Raw genomic sequence first — 15,507 nt, 5'->3', positions numbered from 1 at the left:
AAAGGCAAAGATCCCTCCCTTTCACCTGCCTACTCCAGGTGGCAATTTCTGCTCCGGCCGCGGGCCATGCCATGTTGCCCCCTCTGCTACTCCCAGACCTGATTTTTAACGGAAACCTAACACTGACACATGTGACTTAGGATACAAGAGGAGCGCCACTGTGTCAGGTCCCTGTTCCTCCGCAGTTCCTCCACTGCCATCCTCGTGAGGGAAATTGCTCCATGACGTTTGTCTTTTCCTCGGGGGCTGGGTGGGATGACACAGCCCTGTTCAAGACCGCATGCTGGGCACAGAGCTAAAACCAATCATGGTTTTACCAAGAAGAAACAGATTCCGAAGGGTCTATGGCCCACTTCTCTACCACATTGAAATTTCCCCGAGTGCTGCACCCAGACTGATACATCCCAGTGAAACAGGCAGCCGCAGCAGCATAACTGTGAGAACTGCTGCTGTTCCTGTCATGCCTCCTGTGGTCCAGGCACTGCACCACTCTACGAGGGTTATCTTATTTAGTCTTTCCAGCAGTTCTATGAGGTAAGGAAACTGAAACTCACAGAAGTTAAGTAACAGGGTCTCACAGTTGGTAAGTGCTAATGCTGGGATCTGAACCCAAGCAGCCCAACTTAAAACCCAAGCAGGCTTTTAATTACTTTACTCTACTGCCCTAGGGGAGGCAGAAACAGCCTGGTTTTCACATCAGGTGGGTAAGCAAAACTAATCTCATCATCTTCTTGCTCTTTGGTTCTCATAGCCAGAAAAGGAACATCTTAGTAGCAAGAACTCAGTAGGAAATGCTCTTCCTGCTCCTCTACTGCCTTCCCCTAATTGGGCTAGTCAACTAAAGTGTAGGTAATGAGTCCCCTGTCCACTGGAGGAGCTTAGGAAGAGCCTGGACAATGTCAATCAGGATTGGTCAATGGCCTTCAGCGCCCAGCTCTGTGGTTTTGCAGCTGTCCCCCAGCCACATCCCAGCAAAGACATTCAATCTCTGACCTTCAGGCTGAGGTCAGATCTCAGGAACTGCATCCCCAATGTTTTACATCACAAGTTATATTTATTATATGCTATTTTTATACTCAAGAGTTACTAGAATCAATTATGTCATGGTATAATCCTATAGGTACTAATATAAATATATCATCATTCTGATATACAGTTGATATCTTGGGCTGTTTTACCCATGATGGTGATAGTTGTCTAGCTCATCCATAATCTTGTTTTCAACTACTGGGTGAAATCGATTGAGGGCAGGACTTCATCCGTTGACTGTGCTACAGTATAGTTCATTTTGTTGACCAGGATTCATGCTTTACTACTCTGTTAGTTTCCTATTGCTGCTGTGACAAATGACCACAAACCTAAAACAAGCTTACCATCCCACAGTCTGAAGATCGGAAGTCCAAAATCATCTCAATGGTGTAAAGATAGGGTGTCAGCAGGGCTGGTTCCTTCTGGAGGCCCTAAGGGACGGTCCATTCGAATGCTTTTCTCAGCCTCCAGAGACTGCCCGCATTCCTGGCTTGTAATCCTCTGTGCCTCACTTCCATCTCCTGTTTCCATACCCCACGTCACACTGTTGGCTCTGATGGATGACTGAGATAGTCTCCCCATCTCCAGATCCTTAATCACAACTGCAGAGTCCCTTTACCATTGTAAGGTAACATCCACGTGTTCTGGGGAGTAGAATATGGGCATCTTTGGAGGGCCATTGTTCAAGCTACCACATAAAAATTTCTCAGTATCTGCATTTTATTTATAAGGATCCTAAGGTTAAAATAATATCCCCACTGATGTAAGTAAGAGAACTGACATTCAGATCCAGGTTTGACTCTAATACCTATCTTTTAAACCACTATAGGATAGGCATTGCCCTCCATTTTTTTAAAAGCTCACAGGCATGTACTTGTAACAGATCTTCAACTTTGACCTTATTTGTCTGATGTAGAAACTCAAATTGGCTTGATCGCTAGTAGCCTGAGAGCAGTTCTCTTCTTACTAAAAGGGTTGTTCGCCCTTTACAATTTGCCTAATAGGTGCAGGACGATGTATTTATAATTGTCTTTTTTATGAAGCAGGTTTTCTGGATTTTGCTAATTCAAAGGGAAACATACTCTGTTTTGCCTTTTGAGTGACATTGGTGCTATAATGCATGGCACCTGAATCTGAATATTGATTTGATATACTTTTTAAAACCATTTGTGTTCATTTGAGAGCTAATATAATTCCTTTGTTTTTTGATAGCTATGTTATTTCCTTTATGGAAATGTCTGGAAAGCATAGTAAGTATATAACTGAGTAAACTAGTTAAGATAACGCTATTGGGATCTAAAGCAGTTATTTTAAAAAACAAAAATCTACAATGAGTTATGGATATTTGCCATGGGTATTGACAGGAGCCCTGAAACTTACCTGTTAAGCCCTAACAGGAGGGCATCACAAAACAGGGCCTTTTAAAAAAGTAACCATCAGTAATCCTGTATGTGATTTAAAGCAGCCAGTTTCACACTATCAGTACTAGGTCACACTTTAACAAGAAAGGTATGTAAACCTGATAGAGTTGGAATGGAATTCAAATGAAAGAAAAGAATATATAAAGGCTGCACTGCGGTACTTGAAATTTTCCGTTACCAAAATAGAATTCTAAAAAAGCCACGGTCTCCTGCAGCTCGCTCCTCTAAAATGCAAGGATTGCTGCTGCTGATTTTAACAAGGGACTATTTAAATTTATTGGTGATAGTTAACAGTCAATAAATGTTTTATATGTTCATAAACTTCTTCACTGAGGCCCTCCACCTTCCTCTTCCTGCCCTAGCTTCACACTTTTCTCGTGATGGAACTTCTGAACGGGGGAGAGCTGTTTGAACGCATTAAGAAAAAGCAGCACTTCAGCGAGACCGAGGCCAGCTACATCATGCGGAAGCTCGTCTCAGCCGTGAGCCACATGCACGACGTGGGAGTGGTGCACCGAGACCTGAAACCCGAGGTACCAAAGAGCACGTCTCCTCACCCCGTCCAGCCTCGTTACTGACTATCCCCCAAATACGAGTGGGCTCCTTCACTTGCAGGGCTTTCTGCTAAATGGATACCTGGGAATATCATGATTCTTGGATTTTTTTTCTTCTCTATCTCAGTCTAAAATAAACTTGTCTTTTTTTTTTTTTTTTTTTTTTGCCCGCTGATCATCTTGAGGTTATATTTATAAGTGTGAGAGCCTTTTATGGAAGAAATACTTTATGCAACAGTTGTGGACTAAAAATAGCAATGGAAATTTTTGTAGCAGAAAATAATATCCCTTCTATATGTATACCATTTTAGAGGGTTTTTTTAAATGGTGTATTTTGAAAGCTCATTTTTCACATTTGTAATCAAATCGATTAGCTCATGAGTAGGAACATATATAATTCAGTTCTAAATATCAAAATGTAAAGAATTGTCTTATTTAATTAGGTACACCATCCTTATATGTGCTCTCCTTTGCTCATGTACTGTAATATTTATAGAACTGTAGCACTGCACAAGTAGCAGCTTTTTTACATATTTCTTCTTTGAAAGGTTAAGGTTTTAACTCTAGAATGATCCCTTTTTAATATCAAAAATAAGAAAGTTCTTCCCTTTTAGAAAATCACCAAAATAAAAATGAAAATTTAAAAGCAAAACCCAATAATTTATAAAAGAATAGCAATGAATCATCCTTTCTATATGCAAAATTATACGTATTTCCTCTTTAAAGTAGAACATCATGTTTTATTACCCATGTGATCATAATGCATTTTCAAGTATATTTAAAATAATTTATTTGGTGTTTATTTTTGTGTTAAAGTCACAAAAGAATGTTTTTCACAGAGCACCATTTTTGCCTCTTATTTAAGTCCCTTGGATTCTGGACAGGAAGAGATGCTTTTCAAAATGGAACTGTGTGCATTCAAATGTAATTGAACAATTCCTAAAGTGTTTAAACTTTAGTGTGTGTGTTTGTTTTTTCAATCCTTACCCAAAGACATGTTCACTGATTTTTAGAGAGAGGGGAAGAGAGAAAGAAACATTGATCGGCTGCCTCCCGTGCGCACCCTGACTGAGAATTGAATCCGAGACCTTTCGGTGCATGGGATGGCACTCCAACCAACCGAGCCACACTGGCCAGGGCCAGGCTCTGCATTTGATATTACTGTTATTCATCGCACTAGTGGTTAATCAAAAATGAATTTGTTTTGTGAACTTGTGACTGTGATAGCTGCCCCTCTGCTTTCTTCATCAGAGTTCTCACGCGCCTCCAGGACGCCCACTGACAATCTGCTGCTCTGTGCATTGGAGATTAGCTGTCTATTTTTAAGTGTGAAAGCACACCCCTTAAATGTTTTCTTGATAGACAAGGAACAAGCATGTAATTTTTTTAATTGAAAAGATCTGTTCCATGACTGTATAGAATTCGTTTTCACATGTTTTATTCTTTGATAACTGGCCATCTGTCATCTCATGAGTCTCAAACGATGCAGCTGTCCCCTCCAGTGGATTTAGTTTGCCTTCCTATTTTACTGACACTTAATTCTTCTTATATGTTATAAAACTTTTCTCTCACATAGTCATTTGAAATGAAGACTTGTCAGATTGTTTAGAACATTCTACTACAATTGTAATTCTAAATCAAAATTATTTTTTGGAGAACCAAAAATGTACCTTTGTACTAACATTTTTGTGATAAAAGAGCTTTCACTTCGACTTTTAAATGGCAGAGTATATTATTTCCAAACCAAAAATTTAATCCTTTCCCCAGTGATATAGCATTTTAAGATATGATTCTGTATCTGTTGATGATATTTATGTATGCGGCACTCATTTTCTGCATAGGCAAAACCCTGAATTCTAGGTGAGAATCTGGTAAGTTTAGAAGCTGGCTGACATCCTTAGTAAGCTGCTTTGTATTTTTGAAACTGGTTCCCATAGTCTTAAAAGATTAAGAAAAATTACATCAACTTAGTTTCAGGCAGAGCTTGAGACGCGGATACGAGGAGATTGAATTATTACTCCCGCCCGTTCCTGACAGTTGACAGCCCACTCCACTTAGACTTGGGAGAGGAGAGGCGAGGAGAGGGGAGTGCTGCATCCCCTCCACTTCTAGGGGTAAGGTCAAGGAAGTCCATTGCCATTCTTAATAAGGAATAAACTGAAGTCATTTTCAAAGATCTAATAGGCTCAATGACCAGGGTCCAGGTGTGCTTGGCTCACTGCTCTGCATGTAGTGCCCTGTGGAGGAGCTCAGGAGCCCTTTGCTGAAAGATGTCTCCCAAGTACAAGTCCCTGGACCCCCACCTGTGACTTCAGTTGTGGTGAAACCTTACACTTAATTATATTCATATTTTAATTCCATCTCAAATTCACAATTAAGCATTATATGATAGAAAATTCTTTCAAACTTCTCAGTTAATTTTTTTTGTTTTTCTTCCCACTTTACTTACTTTTAACTTCTGAATAAAAGGCTTAGGAGATTTTTCTTCTTTGTATCAATGGCACCTTCTATGATGTTTTTTACTTCAGTTAGAATAATATTAACAAAACAAATGATGTTACAGAGCTGGGGAGTAATTGAATGAACATTACAGGTATAACAGGCCTTGTTATTGTCTAAAGACAATACTGTAGTCAGGTTTACATACTGTGGGTACTAGCTTGATGTGCTGATAAAAATGATGATTTGTGCCTCAGTACAGTTAGCATTTATTAAGGATGTAATAAATATAAAAAGCAGTAGAGTAAAACCTTCGTGATTGAGAAGCCTTAGTGGATGAATGATTCAGAATAACAGTGTTTTCTGAATAACTGAGGTATAATATTCATGAGCATCAGGAATGTTTAACTGTTTTGGAGAAAATAGTTCTGAAATGTATGTCTCCACCATGTCTTCTTTGGTATGTTATAATGGGTCTTAAATAACTATTTATTTGTGACTCCATTCATTGGACACATAATTATCAAAGCGCCTACTGTTTGACCATGCCGGACCCTCGGGACGGAGTCATAAATAAGGGGGACACAGATCCCTACCCTGGAATGAAGGTCTAGTGGGGATGAAGACACTGAACTAATAATGCAGAGGCAATACGTGCCAGGAAGGAAATATAAATACTGCTAAGAGAAAATATAAAGAGTCCTAACTTCAGTTTGGTGCACTGTTGGGCAGAGTCTGAACAGAGAGGCTCACATGAGCATCTTGGGAGGGAGGTCGGTGGAGGAAGTGGACCGCAAACGCTGTAGTTAGGGTTCTGGAAAAGTCTAGACAACTGGACAACGGCTCCGACATCAGACCAGACATGATGCAGTCGACAGACGTTCCACGTGACATTGTAAAACTGAAGTAACACAAAAAGTTACAAAGCAAAGAACAATAGTGCAATGATGTCCAGCTCTCGGACCCTCCCCATCAGACCCTCTCTGTGTCTGAATCCAGTATCAACATGCAATTTACATGAATGCATCACAAGTCCCATGACATTTTAGTGAGACTGATGTGTTTGTATCTTGCAGAATTTATTGTTCACTGATGAAAATGACAATTTGGAAATTAAGGTAATTGATTTCGGGTTTGCACGCTTAAAGCCGCCAGATAACCAGCCTCTCAAGACCCCGTGCTTCACCCTTCACTTCGCCGCCCCGGAGCTCTTGAACCATAACGGCTACGATGAGTCCTGCGACCTCTGGAGCCTGGGCGTCATCTTGGTGAGTTCATTCAGTAGAGCCATTGAACCTAGTCAGTTTCTGGATGCCGTCCATACCTGTCTCTCTCTCTCTGCTGGTTTTCCTATATTCATGAAAAAATTGGCAAGTTGGTTTCTTTTCAGTTAGAGGCCTGACAGAAGACTGTTTCCTTTTCTTAAAATTTGCATTGGAGAAAATTTAGGAATTTTTATTTTGGTTTATTTTGAAATATTTAAAGCAGCTGTGTTTTATGTGAATAAAAGAGTTACGTGTGTTTTTTTTAAAAGAATAGTGTATTTTCAAAATATATGCATATTAGATGTAATGTGAAAATAGTAAAGTGACTCAATAGAAAAATATTAAAAATATATTCTTTGAGATTTTGAGACTAAAAATGTAATTAAAGAATATCATTTAGGAGAAATTAACAAATTAATAGATAAAATTAGAAATGTTTATAGTAACTGATAGTAATCACAGTCAACATGTTTTTCGTAAAATGTTCTTGGCTGCGGTGATCAGAAACGTAACATTAAGCTAACAAGATCTTGGCGCGTTTTTTCTCAACTAGCCTTACTTTTTATGCATATAATTTGTAATGCATAATCTTAGGGAGAAATTTTCAGACAGTGTAGAGAGAAGAAAAAAGTGAGATCATTAGTAATCTCATCATACAGAGACGAAGCTGTGCAAGCTCTCCCTCCAACTCCCGGCCCCCACCCTCCTTATGTCTTTCTGTAAGTTTTTATACAGACATGCATATATATTTGGGTGTTTTTAGATGAGATTATAGTATATACGTAGTTTGAGTCTGAAAAGTTTAACTATTTCCTAATGAGAAGTGAGTATTTTCCAGTTTTTCACTCATTTTAAACAATGCAAATGCATATGTTTTACATATGTGCTTACACTGCTCTCACTGTTTGTTTAGAGTAGATTTCCTGGAGAAGGCGATGCACATCTTTATTTTGAAATCTGTGCCTGGATTTCCTCCTAGAAGGTTTTCCATATCACGTTCTCACGAACTGTATGCAAATACAAGGAAGACTGTCGATTTCAGTCTTAACATTATTTCCTGCTGTTGTCGTTTACATGCATTTCTTTGATGAATATTGTCTGAGCATCTTGTCATGTATCTGGAAGTTTGTATTTTTCTTTTAAGAATTGCTGTGTATGAGCTTTGCCCACTTTCCCATGGGAAATTTTTCTCATTGGATTTTAAAGCTCTGTTACGGATTTTAATCCTTTATCTGCCATTAATATTGGAAATGTTTTCTGTTTTGTCATTTGTTTCACAACTTTGTAGTAATATGGGATTTTAATTTTGTTTTCAGAGGGATTCAAATACAAAGGTGGGGTGTTTTTTTTATTTCTATGTTCATTTATGGAACCTGCTTTGACTCAGATTGTCACTCTATCCCACCCCAACCCGAGATTATAAAAATATCCTCCTAAATTCTCCTCTAGAATTATATTTTATTTTTATACTTTAATCAGCACTCCATCTGGAGTTTATTTTGGTGTCAGCTTGTTTTCCCCTAATGGCTAGCCAGGTGTCCCTGCAGGATGGTTCCTCTTTTAGTTTAAGTTTTATATAGTTTTCATTTCGGTAATTCTAAGTCTTCCTTTATAATTTTCAAACTAAAATTACACATTTATGAATCAGATTTTTAAAATAAAAATAAACAGCTAACTTCTATAGATTTGAGAGTTTTATTTAAGGACTTAAACATTAGTAGCACTCTCATAAAAAAGAAAAGAGCCTTTCATTTTTTGTAATAATCTAAGATCACCCCTTGTAAAAGAGCCCTTACTTTAAATATAAGCCAGTTATAACCACCATCCTTTTTAAGGTTCTAAAATATCATCTTAGACATGCAGGCAGGTATTTTAGAGCTTCTGAATGCCGTCTCTATGGAAACAACTTTGTGTGATGGTATGGACAGAAGCCGAGCTTCCCTCTAGATCTGATTGTCAAGTTTTTAGAGAAATGGGATGGGGGGAGGGGGGAGGGGGGAGGGATGGATCAGTTTGTTGTTTCACTTATTTATGGGTTCATTGGTTGATTCTTGCATGTGCCCTGACCAGGGATCGAACCCACAACCTTGGCGCATCAGGATGATGCTCCAGCCAACTGACTGCCTGACCAGGGCTCTGTTGACTTTTTAAAGGACAAAACCTTTCATGTAAATTTTCAGGCATGTGGCTACAATGAAGTAAGGTGACTGTAGAGCGTTTATTGTACTTAACACAGCGATAAGAAAAACAAAATTAAATTGGGATAATTACAAACAAAATGAAGAAGCCTAAATAAAAAATTTTTTAAGTTCTTATCCATAGTTAGTGTCCCAAGGAAAGGACATGGAATTGCATAGAAAAATAGCTATTCAGGGTTCTGCTGTCTTTAAATTTCCTGTTAACCTTCATAGCATCTTTTTGAAATAGTTGGATTACCCCTTTTTATTCTTCTTGTTCTGAATAAGTTATACAAATGGTTTTACATCTCGACATAATAAGCCGCTCCTCTTTATTCACAAGCCTTGGGAATGTGTTGCTGTTTCAGCGACAGCAGTCGCAGCCTTTCACACCAGTAATGCCGGTCGTAATAAGCTGGAGAAGGAACCATCCTTTGTCGCTTTTTCCCCGACAGTATACAATGTTGTCCGGGCAAGTTCCGTTCCAGTCTCAGGACCAAAGTTTGACTTGCACCAGCGCAGTGGAAATCATGAAGAAAATTAAAAAGGGAGATTTCTCCTTTGAAGGAGAAGCCTGGAAGAACGTATCCCAAGAGGCTAAAGATTTGATCCAAGGTAAGACCCCAGGGAGGTGGTGCGGGTCACACTCTGGGCAGACAGACGTGGAGTCCTGCCCTTAGGCGGGCTTGGTAGTCGCCAAGAAACCCTGGCGCTCCGCAGGCCTAGGCCACCGTGTGGCGCCTCTTCCCCAACATGCTCCCTCTGTAACCCGTCTGCAGCCTCCGCAGGGCCTAGCGCCGCCGCCAGCGCCCCAGCCCCACACCTCCAGCCCCGTCTGTGCTTTTACTCCCCTCTCCCCATGTGTGCCTCTCCTGCCTCTCTTTAGCACGGCCGAGGAGCAGGGCACCTGCCAGCTCCCTGCCTCCCACAGCCAGTGGCTGCGTCCTGCGGATCCAGCTTCCCCCCTCACTTGGCCGCCACCTTAGTCCCTGTCACCGCATCTCTCCTGAGACCCTCCAGCATCCTCCTGCCTTGCCTCACTTCCTCCGACTCTACCTGTCTGTCACCGATCGGCAGAGTGACCTCCTAACACCCAGACATGCTCGTGCCTCTGTTAAAAATCCTTCAGAGAGCCATTTACTCCAAGTCAGGTCCCGTCACGGCGCGTTCAGGATTCAAGGCCCTTGTGACCTGGCCTCCTGCCTCTGCTTCGCGTCCCCTCGTCCTGCCACTGCGGACACTTGATTCCCCAGCTGTGCCAAGTTTTCGGGCTCCTGCACATCCATGCATGTGCTCTTCTCAGTCCCTGGGCACCCTCTTTATTGAGCCCACTCTGCTCCTCCCCCAGGACACATCTTCTGGAAGCTTCCCAGGTGCCCACACTCCGAGGCTGAGCCCTTCCCCTGAGCAGCCAGCACATGGTGCTTGGGGATTCCGCTGCTGCCTGTCTCCTGACCATGTAATAGCTGGGGTTTTGTCTACGTACCTCCTCAATGCTCCTCTGAGTCTCCATCTCTCTAGGCCTGACTGCACCCCCTGACTTAGAGAAGGTGTCGTTAGGGAATGAAGTCGGTCTAGGGGCTCTTTCTTCATTCGGAGTTTGCCCGGGCACCATTGGGAGTCTCTGTTTGGGGTGCCTATTTTCTCCTGATTGAAAAGTCAGCCTCCAGCCTCCTAGAAATAGGCTATTGTGGGCTTTCTCATTAGCATCCAGTGTTCACCCAGGCATTTAAATACATATGAAAGGGTAATCATTTTCGTAGGAGGTTGAAGCCTTGTAGAAACCATCGTGTCATGTGAACATAATTGAGATTTATGTCTGAGGTCGATTTTAAACTCTGTTTGAAATGGCAGATCATAAAATAAAAACATCTTGTTTATTCCCACAGGACTTCTCACAGTCGATCCAAATAAAAGGCTTAAAATGTCTGACTTGAGATACAATGAGTGGCTTCAAGACGGCAGTCAGCTGTCCTCCAATCCTCTGATGACTCCCGACATCCTGGGATCCTCAGGAGCTGCCGTGCACACCTGCGTGAAAGCCACCTTCCACGTAAGGGCCTGTGCTCCGCTCATGTGGGGGTTTGAAAAGGAACCAGACACCTCATAACCTCCGAGACACAATCTTAGTAATACATTTAAAAACAAGTGTTCTTTAATGTCAGGTGTGTTTTTATAAATCCCTTCTTGATCAAAACACATTTATAAACAGAAAGTGCGCTGGGACCAGAGTCACTGCTAACACGTAACACCCTTCCTGGACATTTGGAATGAGTGTGTGAAATAAGGTCTGATACTAGAATAGTTGAAGGTTTTCTGTAGGTAATGAAAGCAATGTGCATAATACTGGAACTTTTTTTCCTCTCAAATAAGCTAAATCATTTTCTTTAAAAACTATCAATATTAGGAACTAAGGCACCTGTGAAAGTTCATTCATTCAACAGCCATTTTGTGCCCCGTATGTTCTAGAGACCGTGCAGATCAGAAGTAAAGTGGTTGGCATTGATTGTGTATGTGAAGGCTGAGGCTACACTGCAGTAACTGCACATTTGTGCCAAGCAGATGCAAATACATTAAGATAATTGTCTAAGGAGTAAATGAATTAAGAAGAAATAAAATTACCTCTTGAAGGGATTATCTTAAGAAAAAAGGAATAACATTTCCTCTTTGGCTGCAGAAATTGATTAAAAAATTAATGACCTAGGATGTGGTGAGGTGTAAAGAGATTAACCGCAAGAATTTGTAGCAGATGATCCACGTCTGCTCAGTGACATATGATGCAAGGTTGTCAGGGACAACCACAGCCATGCCAGAGCTTGAGGCTAAGAAAAGTAAAGACAGGCCACTGAGAGGTTAGAGCCAGCCTGGGGTTTGTAGCCCTTATCTTCTCCGTGTGTATTAAGTGGCCAAGGTACACCCGATTGCATTGACTGGAAGTGGAGAGCAGGGGTCCATAATGGATTAAGTCTGCTCTGTGTTGGGACTTTGTGGTCAGAATTTTAAATCTCAGACCCAGAAGCAGTAAGAGAAATGGGGGTTCCCAGGGGCTAGGTGTGGGGAGGGGTGTGTTAGATTGCTGACAGTCTTCAGGAACTTCCAGTCAGTCAATGTATTTTATTGAGAGGCAGCGCTAACGTCTTCAAATGATGTATTGGAATCATGACTCCTGGACAGCCTGGCTGGTTTATTTAAGCAGCATCCTCAGTAGTCTTCCCATGAGCTTCCCTACCCACAGGAGGTTTGGATGCAGTGGTTTGTAGGACTTTGTTCCCTAACAACTTGGAGCTGTGGCCAACAACCCAGAGTTGTCTCCGGCCCGTAATTGCCAAGGGATCTTAACTCCTTGGCCCTCACCCGGTTCCCTTGTTTTCCTCCCCAGGCCTTTAACAAATACAAGAGGGAGGGGTTTTGCCTCCAGAATGTGGATAAGGCCCCGCTGGCCAAGAGAAGGAAAATGAAGAAGACCAGCACCAGCACGGAGACGCGCAGCAGCTCGAGCGAGAGCTCCCATTCCTCGTCCTCGCATTCCCACGGCAAGACCACCCCCACAAAGACCCTGCAGCCGGGCAACCCCGCCGACAGCAGTAACCCCGACACCCTCTTCCAGTTCTCGGACTGACGGCGCCCAGCGGCAGGACTGTGACCCGTGAGCCTGGCACCTTGGCTCCCTCTGCGATGCCTGAGGCCATGTGTCGTGAAAGTCAAAGACTGTCTGCTCTAAGAAAGTAAAATATCCTGAATGAGCCAAAAAAACAAGCAAACAAAAAAGCCCCACTGGCCTCATTGGAATCTGCCTCTTAGGGAATTTTTCAGGAAAACTATCAGTTATCCTGTCCTGAAGCACTGGACGGAGAGTGTTGCTGTGAATGGGCACAGGTCACACGGTGTAGCGGCCTAGCGGGACGCCAGCGGGACGATTCTGGAAAGAACAGAGGCCCCTGTAAATGTCATTAGGGGCTGGTTGGATTTGAACTGCTTACAGAGTGAGTCACAGGTCTTTCAGATGTCCACCAGCCAGAGCTGCTCCTACTGTGACGACGACACCTCTGCCTCGCCTTGTGGGTAATGTGGGCCTTTCAGAGATTTGCACCCTTTGAACACTGATCTATCGGAGAAAATGTCTGTTTTCAAAAAGACTGTAATGAATTTTATGTGTGGCATAGACTTATCTCTTGAGAAGGGATTTTAACTTATTGTTTTTATTTTGTGGTTACATGATGATAACCTGCTATTACTCATCTTTTTCTCAAAGGTAAAAGGGAAGCTCCAAGGCCCCACGGCCCGGGCTCCGTGCTGGGCCGCCGGAGCTGCATGCGAGGCCCGTGTTTCCATTTTGCGCCGCTCTCTCCCCGCACTTTGTTTCAATGGTATCGCGGAACCTTAAGGTACATGTCTCTGTTTTAGGTAATACTGCACTTTATAAAAGGCGACAAAGCAAACTATTTTATGAAGTGCACTGGTGAAAGCATATGTACTGTACTTTCGCCATTTTTTCCATTATCTGCTTTCAGTTGGTCCTCGCAGCCCCTTCTCCTTGGTTTGCACCGAGTGGAACGGGCCGCTCGGGCAGCCTCGCGAGGGAGACCTAAAGGGAAACTGTTCAGCACTGTGCTTCGTCTTTGTACACTGTGTTGCCTGCAGGGAGGCGTTTCCTCCCGTAGCCGGATATCATGTACATAAGATTTTAGAACCATAGCTATGACTTATTGGGAAATTTTCCTGTTAAATTTTAAATCCAGGAAGCATATTTTATAAACTTACGCAGAGCACTTTTATTGCTCAAAAGTTCTGAATTCATTCAGAAAACAAGTGTTATGTGATGAAGACGTGTCACTGAAGGATTGCTGCATTTACAGATATGATTAATTCGTTTTCTATGCAAAAAAGGACATGCTAGAATTTGTATGTTATATTTTCTTTTAAAGCCATCACACGAAATGTTAAGTCTGAGAAAGGTGATCTTTGCTGTGTTTACAGGAATCGTGCTTAAAAAAATAATGCCCAACACGTTTATTTTAGTTTTTGTTAATGATAACCTCTGGAGCATTAGTTTGGAATTTGGGTTTGGTATTTATTTATTCATTTCTTGGGATAATGCAGCATTGTTTTCAGCCAGCTAAAAATATTGCACTCTATGTAATAGTGTATTTATTGCTAAATCAGTGTATATATTAATAGCACAGGCAACAAAAATGGCAAATATTAAAATATTTTCAAAATATTATGCATCTTGTTCACATTTTTGTCCACAATCATTGTTGGAAATCACTTTTTATACTTTGCAGTGGCCCAAATGGCTACATAATTCTCATTGAGTCGCTTGTACTCCTAGCCTGCGGTCATAGTAATGATGGGGAAGCTGTGTGACTTATTACCAATTATAGCTAATTCACAAAATGGGATTCCATCAGGCACAGATTTATAACAATCAAGAAAATTTCCATTTATATCTACGCTTATGTTGAATATTTTTGGAAATGTGTAAGTTAGCTCTTCAAGTCATTATTTGAAAACTGCATTCTCATAGAAAATGCTGGTTGTAAAGTATGAACTGAAAGGATTCGGTTGCTAATGGAAAACGGCGCAGAGAGCGGCCAGTACACCATGATGATTGATGATGTAATTGACTCATTGTGAACACTGAAAATTAAGGGGTTTCATTTTATTTATTTTCCTTGCCGTCTCTTCTGGAGGACTTGGCAGAAAACAAAATGGATAAAACACCAGGCAGAGTAAGAGGAGGGAGGAAAGAGAAGGGTAATCCATCAACTGACGGGCCCCCCTGAGTAATCAGAGGGGGCTTTTGGAAGAGCCAGCGAGCACTCAGAGGAGAGCCCTCTTGTCGAGTGTCCTCACCCTCACCTACCTGTGAGCACCGGGAAGACCGCACCGGCCGCCAGGTTTGCCGCAGCTCGGTTGGGTGCAGTGAAATGCACTTGAAAATTCACAAGGTTTTCACTTAGTCACATCGGAAATAAACTGAAAAGTGCTTCATGTGAAAGTGTTCAATGGAAGGACTCTTTTGGTATTAGGAGTAAAATAGAAGTAGATCTAAGAAAAACAAATATATACATTAAATTCTCTTTACAGCAGAAATTTTGAAAGACCAGTTTCTTCTCATTACTGCGCCAGATCCTATGGCTGAATGAGTTAAATTAGCTATTTTGAAATTCATTAATTCTTCCAAACATCTCTCAAATAATAAATCACTGACCCACTAAAACAGAAAATCGAGTTTCCTGAGTTAATTTCAACTTATTTGTCTTGGAGTTACAGATTCATTTACTCCTGAAAAACTGCCTTTTAATTTTTTTTTTTTTATATCACTGCTGATTTCTTCAAGAACTAGGTAAATGGCTACATTTTAAATATAAGGTAAATTATTTTAAAGAAACTTACTAGGATAGCCATGACTTTTTTAAATAAGGAAATTCCTTTTGTATCTCATTTTTAAAAATATGTTCTCAAATACTTTATAAAAGTATACAATTTATTGTCTACTTGTTCACCTTGCCCCATTTCAAACACCTGTTGTTGTCATATTTATTAAGGTCAGGGTACCTCAAAATGGTGAAAATTTCTACATTAGCGGCCCTATATGTGCCTTAGACCGCTTGATTAT

General features: G+C 41.3%; 1 protein-coding gene across 5 annotated transcripts in view; it reads left to right on the top strand.

Annotated features, from left to right (window-relative positions):
* The window catches only part of RPS6KA5 (ribosomal protein S6 kinase A5), a 107,268-nt gene extending 93,162 nt beyond the window's left edge, over positions 1–14,106 (top strand). For all 5 annotated transcript variants that reach the window (XM_081117755.1, XM_081117757.1, XM_081117756.1 and 2 more), the window contains 5 exons: positions 2,813–2,983; positions 6,520–6,711; positions 9,341–9,500; positions 10,775–10,938; positions 12,265–14,106. In XM_081117755.1, coding sequence (XP_080973881.1) covers positions 2,813–2,983; positions 6,520–6,711; positions 9,341–9,500; positions 10,775–10,938; positions 12,265–12,504 — 927 coding nt within the window. In that variant the 3' untranslated portion in view covers positions 12,505–14,106. The remainder of the gene's footprint in view (positions 1–2,812; positions 2,984–6,519; positions 6,712–9,340; positions 9,501–10,774; positions 10,939–12,264) is intronic.
* The last annotated feature ends 1,401 nt before the right edge of the window (positions 14,107–15,507 follow it).

Source organism: Miniopterus schreibersii, assembly GCF_964146895.1.
Source record: "Miniopterus schreibersii genome assembly, chromosome: 1".
Lineage (NCBI taxonomy): Eukaryota > Metazoa > Chordata > Mammalia > Chiroptera > Miniopteridae > Miniopterus > Miniopterus schreibersii.
Note: the sequence above shows the minus strand (reverse complement) of the source record. Positions and strands in the feature narration are given on the sequence as shown.